We start from the raw sequence: 22,818 nt of genomic DNA on the forward strand, positions 1-22,818 counted from the left end.
TTTTCATCGGGGTAGTGGTGCTCCTGGGGCGCATGATTTCTCTTTGGAGTGGTTTTGGTGCTCTTCGAGTCTGTGCTTCTCAGGTGGGGAGGCATGCGACTTGATCTCTGACATCTTCTGGACGGTCTGGGATGTGGACCGGTGCGGCGGTGGTATTGCGCTCAGAGAAGTGGAGTTGGTGACATGGCTCGGTCAACTTTTGGGCTTAGGGTTTTACTTTTCCGTGGGTCTAGTGAACTTCATGTATTATGCTAGTTCCTAATTTACTTATTTTTCTCTAATAATGCTCCTCCCTTTGGGTGAGTGTAGTGTAACATATCTCGATCCTATATTGCGTTTAGTTTAATTTTGTTCCGTCTAGTAGATAGTGCTTGCGTAGGATGGCTAATCGTACCAATACTAGTCGCAAAATCCAATCATCAAAACAGCACAAAAACTTATAAATGTCAAGGCAATACCTGAATATTCGAATTGGTCAGGGGCTCTTTTACCCTGGAAAATTATACAGTTACCACACGGGGAGTTGGCCGCACCCACAAATGATATAAACACGACCGTTGCTTTAGCTTTACTTACGTCAGTAGCATATTTTTATGCGGGTCTTACAAAAAAAGGATTGGGTTTCATTCATGCATTCCCCTCTTTGGTCAATCATCGGATTTGGAATGTTCTCAGAAGGAACTAGACTATTGATTTCTTTCGAAGCTACATAATAACATAAACGTCAAAAACCCGATTTCCACATAAAGCTCGAAGTGGATTTTCAATAATATATAGGAGCGGATAAATAAATAAATAAAACCTATCTCTAGCAATAGAGAGATGATGCAGATTATTTTTCAAACTGAGTATTTAATTAATCGCTAAGCATACAAAACATGATCCGAAAGCCTCCGCATGTTGATAGGCAGTAGGGTTCTAAGGCCAACTCCACTTCTAGACTGATTTGATTCAGCAAATGATATGATATCAGGCATCTTGACTCGGGATCTATCTCATAGGCATTTTCTGTGCCTCTTCATGTAACAAACTTGGCTCTGCACGGTATTACAGTAGGTGATATTATTGTTTCAGTGGAGCCTTCTTCTCTCTGTCAGCTATACGAGCAGGGGCTGTTGAATGTGACTTGAACCGACCCCTCCCTTCCCCTTCTTTATCCTGAAGAATGCAAATTCAAGAAGTTAGGGGGAACTGAACTGTTCTGTTGCAAGAGGTTGAACCCAGAAAAATATATATATATTTCAACAAGCATCAAGAATGGAAACAATTGTAGGCCAACAAAGGGACAAAACTCATTTCCTATTAGAAGACAAATGGGATATTTAGTCGAAAGAACTAAAAAGACTATTAACAGGTGATTATCTTAAAATAAGGATTGAAGAAATTGTAGAACCCCAGTACATTGAGTACAACGACATTGTATTGCAAATTCACTTCAATTGTGCGGGTAAACAGGGGATATGTTACCTTTTTCTTTACAATCTGAACCACGTCTTCATCATTAAGAAGTTGGCTGACACCACAATGTTGAGGGTAATGCCTTGCGCTCGTACCCCACACTAGCACATATTTTACCTCCTTCAGCAGACTTCTGTGGATATGGTTACAAAAGTCCTCGACTGTGCAGCCACCTCTATCCTGCACATCACCTTAATATGAGAAAGAAACGAATGAAGCCTAAAACACCTAAGAAGAAAGAACTACAGGATACAGAGACATTGGATTTAAGATTTGCAACATACAGCAGATAGAACTACAGGATCACCAAAATCAGGTTGCTGGCCCTGTGGCTTTGTATAAACTCTAACTAGACCCATCTCCTCCCACATCTTTGCCAGTAGTCTGTCTAAGTTCAGCTGTTAAGAAACAGGAATAACACAGTCAATGTTCCCGAAAAAATTTCATACGAGAAACTTACAAGCTAATCCGTGTGACAATAACAAAGTTCTGCAATTGCAATAGATTGCTCAATTATAGAAACAAGGTTGCAGTATTATTGATATTTTATGAAATAAAAATACAAATAACTTGCCTTTAGATTGCAGCTAATGACAATAGAATTAGGTTGCCGGGCTAATTTGTCCACATCATCGATACCAATGACGTCTATCTTGTTGTATACATATACACACTTCATGTATTTTCTGTTACCCTCAATTACATCAATAAGATCATCCACTGTGGCATCCTCACGAAACAGCAACTGCAATTAATTCACATGAGCATGAGCATTCTTCCCCCATGGGATGTCCAAGAAATAAAATATAGATGAAGTATTGACCAATCAATGACTATTACCTGAGAGATAATGATATTACGTAAACTAATCATGTATGGCCACTAAGGGATTCATTTTAAGCTGTGACAATGGACAGTCTTGACTCTTGATTGAACCAAGGAAAGAAAATACACACCTCAGCATTGTGAATTTTGTATTCGTGCAGAATTTGATAACACAGCTTTTCGTCCACGTGAGTTAAGGGGAGAGTGCTGTTAAAAGAAATGCCTCCAGTTTTTTTCTTCTTGAAATATATCTACCCCAAAAACAAAATAAATGAAACAACTAAGCTCCCGGTGAATTGGCAAAGCGAGTCAATAAGCAGAAAAGTGAAGTAATTGACAGATACTGAATCTGAGCCAGATTTTAGAAAATGACAATCTATTGAAAGCACAAAACCTACCTGTGGTGGTCTCTTGTTCAAACGCAAACCCACAGCTTCCAGCTCCTTTGTCAAAATTTGTCGATGACCTTCACTCTGAAACATTTCAAAGAAAATAATTTCTAGGTGTACTAATTATCACAGATCTTTTAGAAAACAGAAAAGCAGTATATTGCATCATTAAATACTAAACTAGCACTAGTACAGCACTGTTGCTACAGGAAAGGTACTTACTTTTGAGGCATCAAGTACCATTAACACAATATCTGACGACTTTGCAACAGCAATAACCTGGAACAGACATAGTTTTGTCAATGGCCATTTCATGATATCTAGCAATACTTTTTTTTGTTCTGTTTTGTAAATAGAAATCAATCAAGCATCCTTTTGTAAATTTGGAAACGAAATATCCACCCGCACATGTTGTTTGTAAGTGATTTATCACAAATTTTTTTTTTTTTTTTAGAATGACAAATTATCACAATCGAACAAAAAGAGACCGAAGTTCACCTGCCGCCCACGACCTTTGCCTTCAGAAGCACCTTCAATAATTCCAGGAAGATCAAGCAACTGAATCTTTGTATCATTATAGTGTATAATCCCGGGAATGCAGGTAAGTGTTGTGAACTCGTAAGAAGCAGCTTCAGAGTGTGTCCCCGTCAGCATTGTTAAAAGTGTCGACTTACCCACACTACAAAAAGTAAGCAACAATTACTGATACTATCTACGACGTCACTATACCTCACTCTAATTTCTTCACAGGGTACACAATCCATGTTGAAATTATACAAAAAAAAAAAAAAACAATACCTCGGAAACCCAATGAGGGCAACACGACCGTGCCCAAATTTAGTAACTTCAAAACCCTCTCCACCTCCACTAGAACCCTGAATCACAAATCCAACATCGTAAACGAAAATACAAATCTACACCTCAACCACATGAAACTAACCATCACAAGACTAATGCACAAAACATCCAAAATGCATATCCAACTACTCTCACTAAATACAATTACATATACAATTTACACAGGCACAGACTTTTGGAGGCTCCAAGAGCTGTGTCCTCAGCTTCGCAATCTTCGCCTTGAGCTGACCGAGATGATACTCTGCATATCCACAACAGTAAAATAAAAAAAACAAAACATGACTAATCAAAATATCACTGCAAAAAAAAATGAAGAACAATTCTGCGAACCAGTGGCCTTGTTTTTCTGAGTGCGAGCCATTTCGGCCTCGATTTCTTTGATCCTTTCGATGATCCCCATTGTGGCCGGATTGCTTCAGCTGCCTACCACTGAAAAGCAACAACAACCAGAAGAGTTGAGCTAAGACGGTGATTGAGATTTCAATACAAATTTGGCGGTGATTTCGGTTACTGAGAGGATAGTTGATTGGAGTGGAGAAGGTTAATCGTTGTGAATTACAGAGCGGAGGAGAGAGCGGATAAGCTTAATTTGGAGTGAGATTTTGAGTACGGGAGTAATGGTGATTTGTGGGAATAGGAGGACTGGGATGAAGACTGACCTGGTGAGTGAGGTGGAGGTTACCGGAGCTCTGGAAGCTGTGTCTGAGAGAGGGAGAGAAACCGAAAAGGGAGAGTGGTAGAGTTAGGGCTGAGATAAAAGATAGTGTCTTGGGCTCAACATGTTGGGCCTTTCTGTCTTTATACTGTGTTGCAAGATGCCTAGATTTTAAACATATAACAAACCGACCATTTAAACTTCAAAAATACAATTTGTCACTAATGAAATTGTCAGTCTATGGAGCGTACACAATACGAGCAGCTCCATTAGTAAGAGTATGGCCATGGTTAAACGGTGCCTGATGCTTTAAGCAAACTTATTTCGAGATGAGCAGGGAACATGTTTTCTTACCCTCCTGCTCGCCAGTAACTCAGGACAATTTTGCTCAACGTTCTTTGTTTGTTTTGCAGTTTTTTCTTTCTTGTTAATTCTTCCTCAATAATACAACTTTGTAACAGAAAACAAACATCTCACAATCAGAGGAAAACTACAATGTTGAAGCCTACAGCCTGCAATCCATAACCAGCATCAAGCCTACCAAGTGTAACAAGCAAATACGGGGATGGAGCAGAGAATAAAGAGGGTTGTTAGTACCTCGTGTGATTTGCAAAACTATATTTATATACAATGTTACAGGTAGCCTGATCTTGTATGATGCACACTTCGAGTAACATTAGTAGCCAGCTTCTTTGCCCCTAGATTTGGAGGTACCTGCGAGTGCATCTCAGCAAGCTCCCTTACTTTTAACAAAACTGATGCTGGGATAGGCACTGCAACATGTTTCCGCGACTACATGATTTCCCACCAAAAAAGCAAAGTTAATTTATAGTCATTAACGACATCAAAAGAAGAAAGCAACAATACAATGGACAACAGAAACAGATTATCCACGGGTCTCACACATAATAAAAAAATATAAAAAGCAGCAAATCTTTGCTTTAAAAAAAAAACAAAAAACTTTAATATCAGAAGTTGCAATAGGCAAAATGCGGGATATAGGAGTAGCAGAATTGTATTGCTGTTTCAGTAGCAAATAACGGAGATATAGTCAACAATGAAAAATGTAAACTTTAAAACAGTGTTTTGACCATTGGGAAGACATTGAATGCAAAACTGGGGATAACTATAGAGTTCATAGAAACATGCATAAAGATACCAACTTAAATGCTTCCGACCTAACCAACCAATAGACAGAAGGAAAGAACAGGCGAGTTATACTCACCCCATCATCAGGAGGTGTTTGTGCGAAACTAGCTTTCAGCAGGTTCCTCCACTTGTCCTGCATAATAAAATGATACAAGTTTAAACAGGCTCTTTTCTTTTTTATCACTTTAACCATTTATAACATAACTCCTACACATATTGCACCTTAAGGTCAACAGAAGTACGATACGCAAATGTTGCAAATGAAAGCCTTTTGATCTCAGACCATCTGCCAGTGCCACACTTAGAGACACCCTCCACTAATTTCATAACTTCAACAAGAGTCCAAGCTCGATGATGTTTTCTTCTCATCCCACCTTTTACCATGGGAACTGCAGCTACACTATCATCTGAATTTTCATCAGATGAATCTGTCTGTTTCAAGCGCAATTTTTTTCCATGTTCATATGTGCCTATAACAGAACGCCGCTTGTCTTTCTCTGGCTCAGCAGAAAACTACACAGGGTACAAGTTTTAATTATTACAATGTTAATATATGCAATCACTTTACAAAGTATGCAAAACATCAGAAAACTTCAGTATAAGATCAACCCCATGGAACAATAAGTGAATTGTGCGGACCTTGCAGAACATGTCATTTAGAAACATATCCAGCATTCCCAAACTATTTTCTCCTTGCAAGCCATGTCCAAAAGTCTCCAACCATATAATAAGAAACATGACCATACAGTCTACTATTCCATATATCACAATTCTTGAGAACTATTGCATTCTATTGTATACTGAGTATACTCCATACTTTTATAGTATTGGTGGCTGGTGCACAGTTCAAATTCTCCCACTGTTTTTATTAACAGTTCCAAACAAAATTTAAAAAATTAACAGGACCCCTTAATCCTGAAAGACACCTCTTAAGCCATTATCCATTACATGATTAACTAGAACAAAAGATACATCCCCTACTTTTCCTTCAGAAAAAAAAATAGTGCAGGCTATCCCATTTATCTACCGAATAGAGATGAACACAAATTTACTAGAAGCTTTAGTCTTTCAGACGAAAGAGAAACAAGTTATCACAAAAGAGAGAATTTAGAGAGAACGGAACTATCACCGATGGCATTAGCAGTATAGTGGCTTTATTTCAAAGAAAGTAAACAAGTAATAATTTTAAAACAATTTCAACAAGTCAACAACGGAGATCTTACCAGTGGCTTAATCTGTTCAGAAGCAGATCTGGCTTTCAAAACTTTGTCTGCACAGTCACTCTCTGGAAGAGAAGTGCACACATCTAGGGTCTCTTTTACCAGATTATCAGTCACACACATTCCATTTGGATTGAAATTCTGCCAATTGAAATACAAGATCACATCAATTATGGTTTACATGGATCATTTTCTAGTACCCTGTGTTACTATTAATTACATTTGTATTTCATATATTTCAAAAGAAAACTCAAATTTTGATACAAATATTAGCTGGTTTTTACAAATCACACCCATTCCACTGGTTTTTATGTTGTCAGCTGACAAACCGAGAAATGAAAAAAAGAGATAACTTCTTACAAAACAACCAAGCCAAACTTAAATAATCATTAAATAAAGCAATAAGCAGAATGCCCATGTATGCTATTAATTTTACCCACCATAAGAGCCATGATATTTTCCCTCGGACGGCTTCTTCGAACACGAGAAACATAAGGAACCTGGACCCCAGATCCACCAAGAGAATATAACCTGGTGAATATAGTCCTCTCATTTGAAGAGACATTTCTAAGAGGCCTTGCAAAATATGTTGGACATGTCTCTTCATGTCCAGAAGCTTTAGCAGTACTAGCCACTTTTGGGCTATGATCCCTTGATTCCACTTCAGAAAGTTCTTCAATATATCGCTTAGTGGGCTTCCGAACTCTCTTGGCAGCTCTGTGATCTGTAATATGATCCTCACTGCCATAATCTTTTTCACTAAGGCTTCTCAACCTCCTCACTGAAACAACTTGATGATTTTCCAATTGACAACTATGGCTTGCTGGTGAATCTTCATACCCAAGATTCTCGGCTCCACCATCAGAACCCTCAGTGTGCTTATGATGAGCATTGTGCAAACTATTTTTTTTTCCCTTCTTCACCAATTTGTTATTCATAATAGTGAAAGTTGTGGTTGAAACATCACAAGAATTAGTCAATCCCATTGCAATCCTCCTTCTAAGCCAGAATTTGTCCATAATAGTAGTTTCTCGCCCAAAGGTGGCTCTAAATAATTTATGAAGTTCCCCTGTTGATAGGTTGTCCAAGCATATCACCCTGTTTGATGCATAAAAATCGGGCTTTGAACTAGTGCAGACAGCAGAAGCTGATGATATGCTTTCTATTGATCCATCTGGATGTTTTACGCACTCCCCTTTTGTCCCAGAATCATGAATGTGGCTGGCATCTAAGCTAAGTGATGATAAAGAAGCTAATTCCTGCAAAGGAATATCACATCACAAATTCTCATCAAAAGCAGGCAAAAATTTTATGCTGGTCAAAATACTGGAAGTCTAAATTTATAAAATTAGAGTGATCAAGAGCTCGACAGGCTTAAAGGAGCCTCTCTTATGTAATCCCTTTGGAGCATCTCCTCAATGCTCTACAAGATATTTCAGAGCTTGAAAAGGATAGTTAGGATACGGCATAAATCAGTGGTCATGCATGAAAAATAGAAATTCAAAGGAATTATCAACCGGTAACAAGAGCAAATAAACTATTGGAATGCAAAAGATATCAACAATTATAGAATGTTGTGTCAATAAAAGAGTTCGAGAATTGTGCATAAAACTTTGTCTAAGAGCTGATGGGGGTTTAAGCTTCTGTACCCATTACCAATGAGTTTCTAAGTCAAATGTTTGGACTTCTTCATAAACAATGTGAAGCAAAAAAAAAAAATTTAAGTGTGTTAAATGTAGTGGTGAAAATGTCCAACCACTTCAGTAGATTTATTAGATAGAACCAGAGAGAAGATATTCACATTATCTTCTGCAAGTATAACAAATTAACAAGCATAAAAAAGACAATACCCATCCATCTATCTAAAGAAAGAAAATCTGCCAAATTAATACCTCAAATTGTGCATTCTTTGCAGGAGCTTCTGTGCCTTCTGAAGCTGACAGACCTGGCCAATTAAAACACATCAGACAACAATAACAGAAACAAAACCATGAGTACACAACAGGAAAGATTATAATATAATAGATAATCTAATATAAGTCATTCAGTATATCTCCAAAAAATATGAGAAAAATAGGCATAGAAAAAAAGAACATTAATATACATGGTATCCTAAGGACCATCCACAATGATAAAGTGGGAACTGGAAGTATCAGAAACAGCAGCAAGCATACCGTCTGAGCTTTCTTTCTCAGGCTTCCCAGATGAAGAATCGTTAGAAATGTGCTCAACCATTCCAGTATTTATAACAGCAGGCAATTCAATCTGCTCATCAACAAGAAAATCCTCAACCTCCATTGCTTCATCATCTGTTGCTGGTACTAATCTCCCATCACCTTCAACCTGCTATGCGATAAAAAGTTACATATAATACACATAGACCAAATAAATGGAAAGAAAAAACATCAACAATGAGCAACCAGCACATGGTAAGTGATGCCATTCTAAGCTTCCCCATTTCAAAGCATCAAATAAGGCCCCATCTGGCCAAACCAAGCTAGCCTGACAATTAATCCCAGTATAATCCTCATGTTTAACACTAGAAAGAAGGCCTTCTAATATTTACTAAGGAGTGGTAGCTTGGCTCTCGCCCACCATAACCATTAAAAAGTAGACAGATGTCCTTCTACCGACTCTATATCAGTACAACCAACAGCCAATGTCTATTCCCTTTTAATGAAACTAGAATACAGTTTAATCCACTTAAAAGTTAGAACAAGTACCAAAAGCATAATAGTTAAGAACATACCCGAACAAGCTTGTAAACAACAGGATCAACAATCTGCTTCGGAGAAGACAGTTCAGAGCTATTTTTCTCAACCCCAATCTCCTCACACTTGCCTTCTTCATTCCCTTCAACCACCAACACTGCTTCCATGGAAAATCCACCACATGCAACTCAAATACACTAACTGAAACCCCACAAGAAATACACAAAAAACCCAAGTAAATAACAAACTAAACTTGCATACTTCTCATTCAGAAACCAATAACATCACCTAAATGCACCTTAAATACAATATTAGTAAACCTTCAAAACTAATTCACACAGTCTACAATTCAGAAATTTGCAACAACCGAAAGCAAACCCAATAATTGGATTCCAAAACACAAAACTACATTTGTCTATAGGCTAAATTAGAAAGTAAAACCAATCAAATTGAAATCAAATGCTACAAATACTGATGCATACGTACCCAAAGACTAGAAATTAGTAAGAGAAAACCAAAAATTGAAATCCTAATTCTGATGGGGAGACTGACGATAGGAGTGAGTGAGTAAACGACCGAGTTGACTCTGAGGAAAGCGACGGATTTGAAGCGAGTTGGGGAAACGAGTCGTGTTTGTAAACTGTGAGAGGAAAGGGGAAGACCAATCGGGTTGGTGTGTGCTTTTTTTGGTACGCGACTACGCGCTTGAGTTTTTATGCAAGAGAAATTATTATATATATTCACCGTATATTTCATGTGACGTAATTTTTAATATTATTATTTTATTTTTATTGTATTTATTTTAATTATTTATTTATATATAAATATATATTTTTTATTTTCACTGCGTATATGTTAATTATACCATAACGTAATATAATTAATTGGGTATATCACATTACAGTGTCACATGGTGTGGGTTACATAGAATAACTACTCTTTTAGGGAGTACTGGACTCTCGAGTCTCTCACGCTAGTGCTACTATTTATAAATATAAGTTGCCAAACATCTACCTAGGCGTTTTGACTTGCGACCGTCTTTGCGTTTTAATGGTTTTGCTCGCCTAGGCGCCCGCTTAGTCGATTCCTTCTCCCCGCCTTAGCGCCTGTCTAGATTGCTTAGGTTCTTTCCTTGTGTAGCCCGCATGCGCAATTGTATTTTGCATGATGTTTTCTCCGAATATTTAGTGACTGAATTTTCAATTTACTACTTTAACCATTCTCTTTTTATTTTGATTTTAAAAATTTTAATAAATAAAGGGGATTTTTGGTATTTTAGTTGAGCAATTTTATACTTAATTAATAGATATGGTATTATACTAGTCTGGTGTTGCTTCATTTCGGTAGTTCACAAGTTTGGTTATTTGTTGTTTGAATATTCGATTAAGGTTGTATGCTCAAATCTCACTGACATCATGACATGTTAAACCAAACATTAGTTGTCCAAAATCATCATTTTGTGATCTTGCCAAGCTCTAATGTTTGAATTCACTCGCCATCCTCCGTTGTAGAAACAAAACATTCTTCTAAAACATATGACAATTGACGATAAAATAAATTTACGGATGTTTCTATATATCAAAGTTCTTCTGCATGTACATAATGTACAGTATATATATATATAGACACACACGGCCTCTTCATGTTTAAATTAGATGTTTGCTTCGGATGGAACGTTTGATTTAGCTTGCCGGTAAGTCGGCAGACATTTCAAGTTCGACCTGCACCTTATTCAGATAAAAACTTCCACTAGCTCCAATGTTCTTCTCTACTCGTTAGATGCAAGAAAAATTGATTTCCCGTTAGATGCATGAAAGTTTGATTTCGTTTGCTATTGGCAATTGGCATGAATGTTATATAAATACTTTCACCACGAAGAAACTGTAAATATATATATATACCTAAGCAGAACTTAAATTCACTGTTCAGATATGGTTGCTTCAATATATTTTATCAATGAGCTTAAGATATTGGAGGGAATTTAACATATATTTATCAATGACTATGATCTACATCGTGTTAAATATAAGTCTCTTACAACTTCATATTAAAGATAGAGCTCAAACTATTTGAGTAACGAGATAATAAGATAGTAATTTATAGCATATAGTTAATGTACACTTTAAAAGCAGTAGCACAACCCACCATTAGGATGTGACTAGCACATGCAATTAACAAAGACATGGGAAAACCGTGCCTTTTTTCTATTTGGGTTGTGCCCTTAATGAAATGTTCATTCACAGAAAAAATTAAAAAAAGCATTTGACTAGCATATGCCATTTTACTAGTATATTGATTTACATCCAAGTTACTCTACGTGGTTGAGGGAGACCTTATAAGATTGTTAAGTTTGGTCCTAACTTGGTATCTCCAATTAGTTTATAGAAGACGTTCCAGTAGCATACATCCCAGTAGTATTAATATGTTGTACAAACTCCAAACATGACTAATTATCATTGGTGCATAGCAGTTTGAATAAGTGACTATGAAAAGTACATCTTCATGTTCTTGACTTTACAAGATCAAAAAAATTGCGAATAAAGAAATCTAGTCAGTGACCACAACCGGCACTTCTATGATACTTCCATTGTGCAGAATGGGGGCCTGGTGTATCCTTCCTCCAAAGACATGTGAGATGACCAGATCAGGTAGGGGTGTCATGCAGCCTTACTAACCCTTGGGATCCCAATCAACCATGATCTTCACCTTAATCCCAAGAACACACTGAAACACAGTTAATCAAAGCAGTAGAGGCATAAACAAAGATCACGGGTATGCAAAAATGTTACTAAATGCATCACAACATAGAGAAATGTATAAGACAACCAAGGAATTTCATTTTACAGTGATGTGTTATAGAACGTAACCAAACTAATGAGGGAAGTTCTTTTCGAAAGTGAGCATACTTGATAGGAGATATAAGATCGATAAATTATGAAAATGGAGTCCGCAAACTTAACTATCAAACAGTTCATAGAAAACTGTAAAGCTCAGCATACAATGTTAGCATTCTTGAGCATCATCTTAGCCCATGGCATGGTTATGCTACAGAGTACTGAATGCTAATAACAATACAGGCTTGTATATCAGAGAACCAATGCAGTCCACTTTACATTGACATATTTCCAAACTAGAAAGTGAGGAAAAATTTGTTGGAAGATAAGACAAGGAATGTTATGAAAATGTAGGAATTCCCGAACTTTGAGAACTACTAATCAGTTCACAAAAAACTAAAAACTCCAACATACAATGTCAGCACTCTTGAGATTCCCTTGGCCCATTATTATAGGTAACAGATTATACAACAGAATGCTTATAAATATGTTAGAGAGGTAAAGAGTATTGAAAATCTAATGCATGAACTTTTACAGTAGTGATGCAATAAATGATACATAGTATCTCAAACTGAATAGACATGCGGTGTAAAACAAACCACTGAAGAAGCGAATGGTGCACGAGCTCATTCAGATAGTTAAACTTTGTAGAAAAGGCAACAGAAAATGTAGGAGTTCCCGAACTTTAAGAACTATTAATCAATTCAAAAAAAACTATAAAACTCCAACATATAATGTCAGCATTCTTAAGAATCCTCCTAGCCCATTATTGTGGGCAAGGGGAAGTGTAACTAAATGCTAAACATAATTTTGAATATACCAGAGAACTAATCCATTTCAGTTTATAAACACTATCTAAATAGGAATCACTCATCCAATGGGACATACAGCCCAGTAATGACAGGAACCAACCCATTTGAAATCAGAAATTGCATAACTTAGTTCATTTTTTGCATACGCACCTAAAATCTTGTAACATAAAGACAACTTCCCCAGCCTCAGCTCATTTCTCCAATAACTCAACACGCTTCATAACAACAGATGCCAATTCCCTAAATCACTTCCCTTCTCAAAATCTCACCTACAGCCATCAATATAAAGCACATAATCAAAATATGCACATCATAGTCCATGTAAGAAACATTTATACTTGTTTTCAAAAGAAAAAAAAACATTTACACTTCATATAACCATAAGGTCATCTTTGTAATTACACTAAACACTACTTCCCAATCTAATTCTTACCAAATGATCAAGAACACACTCAACTAAACTAACCATCTCAGTAACTAAACAAGCAGAGCCATAAAGATTAACCCTAATACCTTTTAAACATATAATGATCTCGGCCGGCGCCGGCGTAGGCCGAACTTCGCCGACGCCATCCTCCAGCTACGCAAACAAGTAGTTCAGCTCCGGAAAGAAAACTCCTTCAGCAATAAACTGTATTATAAAATGAATCAGATCCCAATGAAAATTCATGCTTCAAATGATGAAATTAGCAAAAGAGAGCGAAGAAAGAAAGTTACAATAGAAAGCGTGTGATCGGCGGTTGGACATTTCGGTTTCGTGGTGATCTGAGCTGCCATAGGCTTCTATTTCTTGGTTTGGCCTGCGCCGCCGAGGCGGAGGTGAATGGATAAAGTTTGTTGCTGCTATATTTGGTGACCTAGAGGCTAGAGCGGCCAGTCATATATATAGGGAGGGGAGTAACTGGCTAATGACGATCGACACCCTACAGAATCTCATACGGCATGTCGTTTATCCTTCCTCTGTAAGAAGTAAAAAACGGTTGGCCGCGAGACGCACTGAAAACCAATGGCGGGTGTACTTCCTTGTTCTTCATCAACTCTCTCTCTGCTAACTCCACGCAATTTCCATTCTCAAGAACAATGCAGAGCTTTGCATTCTCACCCTTTAAGCACCCTTTTTGTTTGTGCTGCCAAGAAGAAAGTTAGTTTCACTGATCAAATTCTTGATTACATTGAAGGTAAAAAATGAATTTGAGTGTTCGTCATTCTTGCTCTAAAGTAAGGTGAATTTGGCTAAATGTCTCTGCCATATTGTTGGTTTATGTAGCACATATGCTGTTTTGCTCTTATTCATTGTGTTTGATTGTGTGAAGGGGGTCCTAAGTTGAGGAAATGGTACGGGGCACCTAAGGATGGGTCTGGTGCTGAAGACGAGGATGAATCGTCTGGTGGGTGTTATGGCTTGTGTAGGAAGTTGCGCATGTTTATGTAACTATGTTGATGATGCATTATTGGCTTTCGAAAGAATTGTGACCTGTTGTTCTTATGTAGAAGGAGATGAAATCAGGGATGCTGTTTTGGTAACTGATGGAGATAGTGAGATGGGGCAGGTGCGTTTTCTGGCCTTGTTCATTTTTTTCGTTGTACATTGATCGTAATCTACTTAGATGCTACTCAGTTATGTAGAAGAACAAGTTTTATTGGTCTAGAACTACTCCTGGTTTGGGTTTTAGTATATGGATTCTGAGCGTTGTCAGAGCTAGCCAATGTAGATGGTAATATTGTCACTGATTGTCAAAAGAGCTAGAGTGAAAGCATTGGTGAAGGATAAGCGAGCTGCACTTGAAGCATTTGGAACTTATGTTGAGGTAGGTGGGGATTACTTTTTGTAAATTCACCCCTTTTGGGATGGAAAGGATATTCCATTTTTCTTGTCAGTTGCTAATTTGTTCTTTTTTCATGTCATTGTACTTTAAAATTTAAATACTGATCACATGGTTGTGGATTTTGTTCATGTAGTCATTGACTGGAGATTCAAAGGACAAGCCATTCCTAAGGAGAGCTCTCAGAGGAGTTTCCACAATAATTTGCCCAAACGTATGCATATACACCCTTAATTTTTGTCTACCGACATTATCACTTAAAGCATCCTCTATATCGCCAAATTATATCACTGTACCTTTCAAATTTTATGATCATAATCTTGATATGATCCTAATATTATAATATCTACCTACTGTTGCAAAACCATGTTTAGTTTCTTAGCTTCTTTGACGCTGTAACTCTTTCGATACTGAAACCTTGATGATGTCCTCTAAATGGTTTTTCTTCTGTCAGGAAGGTTTCTTATCTACTGTTGGGAGCTTGAAAGGGGTAAACCATGTTATTCTCTTATCTCAGGTACCTCTCTCTCAATGTTAGAAACATTGCCGCTGTAAAAAAGGAAATGTAATTACTGTGATTAATAAGGTCTCAGTTGTCTGTTTACAAAGGTGCCAGTGGCATTCAAGCTCTCATGAAAAGCAATGCAAGGAAATTGGCCGAAGAAGATGAGTCAATATTGATGTCCTCAGGGATCCCTTATACCATCATCAGGGCTGGCTCGTTACAAAGCTCTCCAGGTGGAACACAGGGGTTTAGCTTTGAAAAGGTTAGTTGATAGTTTATTTTCATGGAATACTTAATTAGGGAATTAACTGGACATATTTGGGCCGTTATGCATAATTTCTTCATGTCCTCTGCTAAATTCAAACCAGCCTGCTCACTGTTATTATTCGTTTACAATATATAGTCTAATACACATTTGAAACAATCTGTAGAATACACATTTTGTAAATGAGGCCAAGATTTTTGAGCAATTGTAAGCAATCCAAGACGATTTTTGAGTACATCAGTATGTAAAGCCCACTCATATCAGACAAAAGTAAATTGGTTGTAAAAATTCTAGGTGTACCCGAATGGCCCCCTTTTTTGAGCTGATAGTGAACAGTCCACAGTGAAGTAGCTGCTAAAGTTCTAATACAGCAGACTTGCACAAAAATTTGCAGAAAACAAAACACAGGTGCTAAAACAAAAAACCATATAGGAAAAGATGAACAGAAGGTAGTATAAGAAAGACCATAACTGACATAAACCCCTTAATTTATTCATAATACTCTAGTAAATTGAAATTCTAAATGTAAGACCATGCTGCTTCTTCATAGAAGCTGCTCATTATTAGTTGTAGGATTTCTTCCTTTCTAGGTAGGTAATTGACAATAAAGGTTACTCTGATAATTTGTATGAGAGTTCTAACAGTTTATTCGGATGAAAGGAACTCTTAATAGGGAGTAGATAGTGTGAAGTCATTCTGTTTGGCTGATTTTGTATAGCCGAGTAATAAACTCAGTGTGTCTTATAATAGGGAACTGCAGCAAAAGGAACTCTTAGCAAAGAGGATGCAGCCTTTATTTGTGTGGAAGCAGTTGATGCAGTCCCTGAGGAAAAATTCATATTTGAGGTGAATAATATATGCATATAGAAATCAATGAAACAAAGTAGGATCTGTGTTTCTCTTTTTGAAGAAGTTCTGGATTAAGTTACCATATCTGTTAATTTTAAAGCTGTCGTGAGGATGTTGAAGTAATTGCAGTTGCAACATGTTTCTAACAGCAAGCTGATACTCTGAAACTAGTATTTGACGAAAAAATATAAGTCGAAACTATACTAAGTGAAAAGTGATATAAGAGTATAGGATGACCTTACCAACGAAATATATCCTGATTTAATGAATTTTATCTGTCCTTTCTGCATTTTCTCTGGTAAAATATGATAATACGCAACACAATTAAAAAATGTTTACAGCTTTGTGTGATATTACATAGGTGGTGAATGGAGATGACAAGGTTTCAGACTGGAAAGAGTGTTTGAACAGACTGATGGAGAAATCATAACAGCAACTTCAGTAATGATTTGTATATTTCTTCCTTCTTTCTCTAAGTGTTTATGTGGGTGTAGTTGAATGATGGAACAGTTATCATGAAGGAAAATGGAAAAGGATACAAGATTTGTTTGTTCGTAAAGGAAGACTAGTGAGTTTGTGTGTCTGAGAGAGAGAGAGAGAGTGTGTGTGTATTCTGCTGCCCCAAGTAATATCTTCCTCCCCTTATATGTGTACAATGACAAGCTTACCTTCTTTAGGTTTCATTTGTTTGGTAAAATGGGAAGCAAATCTGCGTAATGAAGGGTATCAGTTTCAATCACTTGAGGAAGCAACTCCGAGTTCTGTTAAGAAAAGCTCAAATATGCTCTTATTGACTCTTAACTTGAGTTTTACTAGGTTCAACTGTTCAAGTATTTAAGGAGGGCCATGCATCTTATTTAATCCTCTTAACTGATATGACAAACAAAGTGTATTAAAATATGAACGCCTCATAAGATGACGTTGTATTCCTGACACTAAGAAACACATGTATTGTTTATGTATTATGCTTTAGAGAGACTAAAACTTGAACAAGTGTCGATGACAACATAAAGAACACGTCATGGACTGTTACTCAATTTTTAGTGTGCCTAAGGCCTATAATTTTGACATAAAATGCGATAACTTGTATGGTATTGTTTTATTCCATTGATTTTTCTCATATTTGACGGCTTTAGAAAGATGAAATATTTGATCAAATGTCAATGGGGACAAAAGGATGAAAGAAAGATGGCGTTATCTTTCTGTCCCCTATTGATTTTTCTCATGTGCCAAGCCTTGAAAAATTGAAACCTTTGATCAATTGTTAATTGGGACATAAAGATGCGCCATCTTTTTGTCCTCATTGACTCTTGCATAAATTTTAGTGTGCATATGTCAAATAAATTATCATAAAATATGATTGTCTCATGAGATGACGTCGTATTCCTGACACTAACAAACACTATTGTATTTTTCTTCATGTTATGCTTTAGAGAGACTAAAACTTGAACAAGTGTCGATAACGACATAAAAAACACACCATGAACAGTTACTCAATTTTTAGTGTGCCTAAAGGCTATAATATGACATAAAATATGATAACTTGTATGGTATTGTTTTATTTTATTGATGTTTCTTATGTCCTAGGTCTTAGAAAGTCAAAATCTTTGATCAATTGTGTCAATGGGGACATAAATATGTTGTCATTTTTCTGTCCCCTATTGATTGTTCTCATGTGTCAGACCTTAGAAAGTCGAAACCATTGTTCACTCGTCAATGAGGACAGAAAGATGACGCAATTTTTCTGTCCCTTATTAATTTTTCTCATGTGTCGGGTCTTAAAAAGTCAAAACATTTGATTAATTGTCAATGTGCGCAGAAAGATGACGTCATCTTTATGTCATCGTTGACTCTTGCATAAATTTTAGTGTGCATAGTCCTAAGGGAGAAGTTTCTAATACTCAGGCTAATTAAGTAACGTTAGAGACTTTCTGTTCAAATATGAGGATCTCCATCATCTCTTTGATTGCCTTGGTATAGATAGTAGAACCTCACCAACCTCAGCTATACCTTTTTTTTTTAGGTGAAAAATGAATGGACGAACCTAATTACAAAGTCTGCAAAACACAAAATCAAAAAGAAAGTAATACAAATAGCATAGGTCTTTGACTCGATCAAACTATAAAGAGTTGGAGAAACTTATGGCTCGCTACTCTATAAGCTGAAGTCCCTACAACCGAATAAAAACAACAAAGCTAACAAATCTACCACTCACCACCCATGGTAGCTAGCATTGCGTCGTGATGGCTGTCGACAGTAGTGAGGTAGTAAATAATACCAAATTGGAGTGATGAAGCCCTAGTAACCGATGCCAATCTAATCCAAGGCAAAAATCATGTGGATCCACCATCGACACTCGAGCCATGATGAATCCAACTTGAGATGTCCAAACAAAAAAGGGCTAAAAGATCCAAGAGCAAAAGAAGCGTTTGCTCTGCGACTTGAGGAGGATCCCCCGTATTGGTTTTCTTTTCGATTTCCATTCAGTCTTGTTTTTCAATTTCCATTCACAATCTTCTCAAAAATAAAATAGCATTCACAATCAAACTATCGAGTGTATTTACTCAACCATTGAATGAGACTTTCACCAAAATTGCGCATTTACAGTGGTACTCTGTCAAAATTACATGGTCTGAACAAATTATCTCTTTGCTTGATCCCAAGACCAAGTTTTATTGCATTTTTGGCTACATGGCGACGGAAACTCAAAATCATTACCAACATCAAGCTCAATATAACCATCACGAATACTCCTCAACAGAATAGGAATGCTTTGGAAAAATCAGAGATTTATTACAGGACTTAATTTGGAAAGCTATACCATGAGTGATATGAATGCTAAAAGTGTACAGAACAATCATCCATATGGGCCTTCCTCTCAGACAGAGTAAAAGGAGATGCAAAATAAATCTATATGAAGGTTAGGGAATCGATTAGAACAGGATACATAAGCAACTGCCAAGAATAAAAAACTTTTATGCAGTTCCGTAGTTCCAAATTACAATCCACCAAAACATGAAACAAAAATGGACTCTATTTCTAATTATCATGTTCCTGTCCCTTTGAAGTGCTTTCTTACTTGCGGGATTAAGCAACAAACAGGTCAAAAGAGTAATCATTTACCAATGAGATTTTCAGTTAGTGGTGTTTGTTTGAATCCAAATCTGCTTTTGATCATTAGAAGTGCATGATCTGACTTCTCCACCAAAAAAGAAGAAAAAGCTGAAAAAGACGCATCAACTTCTAAACATACAAAACTTGTTTGCCGGGGCAAACCGGAACTTCTGTTCCGTTTATACCCCAAAACGAGGCATTCTCAACAGAGCCCCCGCCCTGCGTGAAAACAGTATATACCAATCTTCCACTCCACAACGAAAATCTAACATTTTGAAGAACAAGGGAAAAGAATAAAGTGGGTGGTTGAAAGTTCATAGCCAAAGCAGACAGTACCAGGAAAGTGCGAAAACCATTAAACCCAAAACATGAAAACCGGATCAAAATTCAGCTTTCATGGAAGTCCACAAGTAGAGGCTATGATTTATGAACTGCAATACTAAAATATAAGTAAAGAAGCTTGGTTAGATTGATTAATATCATAACAAAAGGTGCATTATTTTCAAAAAACAAATAACAAAAGGTGCATAGGTTCAATAAATCAAAACGTAATATCCTCGAATCCTCATACCTTCTTTTCCCTTTTGTATTATACTTCTTCATCCTAAATTGGATGTATCATATGCAAGATCTATACAGATTCAAACCAAAATGCTAAACAGTGAAGCATCAATCATATCGATAGATTATCTAATATGCACATACTGTATGTAGAAGAACCAGAGTTGAAAGTAAAGATTTAAAGGCTATGAAGTCTTCAGAGCTATAGTCTTTTACTGAGATTTCTTAATAGTTTGTGGCAGTAAAAACGTGGCTCAACGCCTTAAATAGATAGACATTATTGATACAAAAGAGCACCTCATTCTTATGAAGTTATTTTTCTAAATCACAAATTCACAGCTTTTTTTCCTTATTAAGTGAATGAAAACTGCAGGATCTATGGCTACAACAACGCTATATTTGGAACAATTACCCGGATCTAATTCTCTTCTCACCAGATTTTCCATCTGACTTCAAGGTCCCAGCAGATTCACCTTCAGATGAGGCATCCATTGACCTGGAAAAATTGCTGGAGAGATCAGCGTAGAGATCTACCACTCTTCTAATGTTGTTGTTAAGCTCTCTAATTAAGCCCACGTTCCTGCTGAGGTTATCTGGGATCTTCGACTCATGATTTTGGTTAATCTCATTTATAAGCAATCTGTTCTGATCCAAAATGTCTTGTACTTGTACAAAGCTCTTCTGAAATGTCTGCGCAACCTTACTATCCAACTGCATACCATTTCCTATGCCTGTATAGATACCACCTTCCATCTAATACTTCAACCAAAACCAATGCTTGCCCTGCATCAGAAACAGTGCTCGTGATGAAAAAGAAAAACAACAAATCAGGGTACAAACTATACTGAAAGTGAAATCTAATCAGTAACCATTAGTTTACTGCAATTTCAAGTCTTCAGGAACAAATTATATGTAAATCCAACAAATAATAGAAAGTTCATGACTAATTTAGCAGGAAACTGTTGGGTAAAGAAGAAAGTATCCCAAACCTTAGATTTCCAGTATCCAAACAAATGAACTATGCCCGGACAAGGTTTTCAGTAACTTCAAGATTTCAACAAAAAGAACAAGAAGAGCAAAAAGAAGTGAATTTTGATTCCCTGGAGAAAAAGAGGTAAATTCTTCTGTTCTCTCTTTTTCTTCCTGTTCTTTTCATACAGGTAACTTACCAAGTAGAAATTGAAAACCTGACAAGGAGGTTGTTTATGATACCAAAAAGCATAAAAACACCGTACCCTTAGGCCTTAAACTTAGAAAGAAACCTTTAGTGTTCAACTGTTCATTAAAAATATTTACCCCGCAAAGTTTTTGATTTTGATATCTAAGCCGATTAGAACCTCAACAACAAGAGACCCCAGAAACCCAGTCAATGCCAAATAATAGTCCTTTCACATAAACAAAACAGCAAAAAAGCCAAAATTGGTCAATAGAAATACTTTACTTCCGGAACACAACTTTGTTGTGATTCCAACTTTAGCAGAAAACAATGAGACATAACAACCCTGAACTCCAAAACAGCAATCTCAAATTCGGAAAGAATCCAAGTAACTGTTCTACAAAATTGCGAGCTTCAAGGAATCATGGCAGTGATGACACAATCAAAAATTGAAACATACCCAATCACCCACGAAACCAACACATCCCAGAAAAGTACACAACGTAGGGAAATGTAATCTTTAGAATCAAACTCTTGTAAACTTTTCTAAGCACTGAAGATATGAAACATACTGGGATTCTGGGAAGGAATAGAATTTACTAGCGTAATCGGTGGTGGCGCTTCTGCTGTGGCGGCAGTTGGCCTGGAATATCATGAGAGGTACATGGAGCAGGGGAAAAGATAGGATCTTTTAGTTTCTGGAGCAGAGGAGATTTGATTGAGAGAGATGGGGAGTTGTGTTTTCTCTCTCTCTCTCTCTCTCTCTCTAAATCTCTTTCTTTCTTTTCAACCTCCTCGTTTACTACTTTACTTCACGTATCTTCTCTTTTTGCATCAAGTCGTTGTTTGTCCTGGTGCGGGTATAGGGGGCTACTGTGTGGGTGCGTGTATGGAACGCACTGTGTGTCACCAGGAGGGAAATAGTACAAGTGCAATAAATAACAGAAGAAGACAGAGAAGAAGAGTGGAGTTGGATTGTTCAACTGAAATGAGTGGATAGCCAACATGATCTATAAGTAATACTGTAATAGGATTTGAAGGACAGATGCAGAGCTCAGCCTGATGTCAACACTGTTGGGGGTGTTGGGGTTTTTTTTTTACCCTCCACCTCAGTATATCCGTCTTGCATTACGATCACTTTATTTTTGTTGAAAGATAAATGCGAAAGAGGTCGTTTCTGGGATCTATGGTGTAATGATATTTCACTAATTACGTGGGTAATGAATTGGGTTGGTAAGTATGTTTTTGTGGTTGAGCCTCAATTCAAGTCCGATTCGAAAAATTTTGTATAGGATCGCGATCACGCGTGTTTGTAGATAAATTCCTTATGTTTTAGAAGAAAATTTTAGTTGATATGAAGTTCTCGTACATAAGGGGGTCAAAATTAAATCTTCTAACTTGCCACGACTAAATTGGAAATGGCCGGCGATACACATCCGAACAAATTTATTAATGAGACAATTAGCGACGATCTACACGAACGGCGATGAGCAATGTCTTTCTTGTTATTTGGGGTGGCCCGACTTAAGTCCATGCTGAAATATGGCGAAAGATTTGTACAAGAACAATTGTATAGTACCTGCTACATCCGCTAATCCACAATAGGAGGGATTCATAACTCCTTCAATGAATCG

At 37.0% G+C, this 22,818-nt stretch overlaps 4 protein-coding genes and 1 long non-coding RNA gene across 10 annotated transcripts; 1 reads left to right on the plus strand and 4 right to left on the minus strand.

Moving 5' to 3' along the window:
- Positions 1-713: 713 nt before the first annotated feature.
- LOC126798308 (developmentally-regulated G-protein 2) lies at positions 714-4,215 on the minus strand. The gene is made up of 12 exons (XM_050525233.1): positions 4,190-4,215; positions 3,861-3,959; positions 3,704-3,771; positions 3,471-3,547; positions 3,171-3,351; positions 2,895-2,951; positions 2,682-2,756; positions 2,415-2,534; positions 2,033-2,203; positions 1,743-1,856; positions 1,468-1,638; positions 714-1,158 (listed from the first exon to the last, which is right to left on the minus strand). The coding sequence occupies exons 2-12, from the start codon at positions 3,928-3,930 to the stop codon at positions 1,063-1,065; spliced, it is 1,200 nt and encodes a 399-aa protein (XP_050381190.1). The 5' UTR covers positions 3,931-3,959; positions 4,190-4,215; the 3' UTR covers positions 714-1,062.
- A 443-nt stretch (positions 4,216-4,658) lies between these two features.
- Positions 4,659-9,955, minus strand: LOC126798304 (uncharacterized). 2 transcript variants are annotated; one of them, XM_050525230.1, is made up of 9 exons: positions 9,818-9,955; positions 9,304-9,466; positions 8,729-8,897; positions 8,447-8,499; positions 6,995-7,813; positions 6,558-6,695; positions 5,557-5,847; positions 5,411-5,467; positions 4,659-4,977 (listed from the first exon to the last, which is right to left on the minus strand). In XM_050525230.1, exons 2-9 carry the CDS (start codon positions 9,430-9,432, stop codon positions 4,819-4,821), a joined length of 1,815 nt encoding a protein of 604 aa, XP_050381187.1. In that variant the 5' UTR covers positions 9,433-9,466; positions 9,818-9,955; the 3' UTR covers positions 4,659-4,818. The 2 variants fall into 2 exon arrangements, with proteins under 2 accessions (XP_050381187.1, XP_050381186.1); XM_050525229.1 differs by having other exon boundaries at positions 8,729-8,900.
- A 1,707-nt stretch (positions 9,956-11,662) lies between these two features.
- LOC126798321 (uncharacterized) lies at positions 11,663-13,768 on the minus strand. 2 transcript variants are annotated; one of them, XR_007672506.1, is made up of 4 exons: positions 13,629-13,768; positions 13,425-13,542; positions 13,062-13,180; positions 11,663-11,971 (listed from the first exon to the last, which is right to left on the minus strand). It is a non-coding gene; the product is annotated as an uncharacterized LOC126798321 (long non-coding RNA). The 2 variants fall into 2 exon arrangements; XR_007672505.1 differs by having other exon boundaries at positions 11,663-11,989.
- A 149-nt stretch (positions 13,769-13,917) lies between these two features.
- LOC126797187 (uncharacterized) lies at positions 13,918-16,976 on the plus strand. The gene is made up of 9 exons (XM_050523855.1): positions 13,918-14,089; positions 14,225-14,299; positions 14,403-14,461; positions 14,624-14,719; positions 14,871-14,948; positions 15,189-15,251; positions 15,328-15,501; positions 16,255-16,350; positions 16,715-16,976. Exons 1-9 carry the CDS (start codon positions 13,918-13,920, stop codon positions 16,781-16,783), a joined length of 882 nt encoding a protein of 293 aa, XP_050379812.1. The 3' UTR covers positions 16,784-16,976.
- A 3,245-nt stretch (positions 16,977-20,221) lies between these two features.
- LOC126798318 (protein ELF4-LIKE 4-like) lies at positions 20,222-21,972 on the minus strand. Of its 4 annotated transcripts, none has more exons than XM_050525244.1 (2): positions 21,645-21,972; positions 20,222-20,811 (listed from the first exon to the last, which is right to left on the minus strand). In XM_050525244.1, exon 2 carries the CDS (start codon positions 20,779-20,781, stop codon positions 20,437-20,439), a length of 345 nt encoding a protein of 114 aa, XP_050381201.1. In that variant the 5' UTR covers positions 20,782-20,811; positions 21,645-21,972; the 3' UTR covers positions 20,222-20,436. The 4 variants fall into 4 exon arrangements, with proteins under 4 accessions (XP_050381201.1, XP_050381200.1, XP_050381199.1 ...); XM_050525243.1 differs by having other exon boundaries at positions 21,785-21,971; XM_050525242.1 differs by having other exon boundaries at positions 21,757-21,970.
- Positions 21,973-22,818: the final 846 nt, after the last annotated feature.

The sequence above is a fragment of the Argentina anserina genome, chromosome 6, assembly GCF_933775445.1.
Source record: "Argentina anserina chromosome 6, drPotAnse1.1, whole genome shotgun sequence".
Lineage (NCBI taxonomy): Eukaryota > Viridiplantae > Streptophyta > Magnoliopsida > Rosales > Rosaceae > Argentina > Argentina anserina.

Bases quoted from the DNA above. Each gene is read 5' to 3' on its own strand.
- LOC126798304 (XM_050525229.1), bottom strand. From the start codon at position 9,432: ATGGAAGCAGTGTTGGTGGTTGAAGGGAATGAAGAAGGCAAGTGTGAG. The intron at 8,901-9,303 runs GTATGTTCTTAA...TTTATCGCATAG, and splicing joins TTGTTTACAAGCTTGTTCGG to CAGGTTGAAGGTGATGGGAG. The intron at 5,468-5,556 runs GTGCAATATGTG...TTTATTATGCAG, and splicing joins GTACTTCTGTTGACCTTAAG to GACAAGTGGAGGAACCTGCT.
- LOC126798318 (XM_050525244.1), bottom strand. From the start codon at position 20,781: ATGGAAGGTGGTATCTATACAGGCATAGGAAATGGTATGCAGTTGGAT.
- LOC126798308 (XM_050525233.1), bottom strand. From the start codon at position 3,930: ATGGGGATCATCGAAAGGATCAAAGAAATCGAGGCCGAAATGGCTCGC. The intron at 3,772-3,860 runs GTTCGCAGAATT...GTGGATATGCAG, and splicing joins TCAGAAAAACAAGGCCACTG to AGTATCATCTCGGTCAGCTC. The intron at 1,857-2,032 runs GCAAGTTATTTG...GTTTCTTAACAG, and splicing joins TCATTAGCTGCAATCTAAAG to CTGAACTTAGACAGACTACT.
- LOC126797187 (XM_050523855.1), top strand. From the start codon at position 13,918: ATGGCGGGTGTACTTCCTTGTTCTTCATCAACTCTCTCTCTGCTAACT. The intron at 14,462-14,623 runs GTGCGTTTTCTG...TAGCCAATGTAG, and splicing joins GAGATAGTGAGATGGGGCAG to ATGGTAATATTGTCACTGAT. The intron at 16,351-16,714 runs GTGAATAATATA...GATATTACATAG, and splicing joins AGGAAAAATTCATATTTGAG to GTGGTGAATGGAGATGACAA.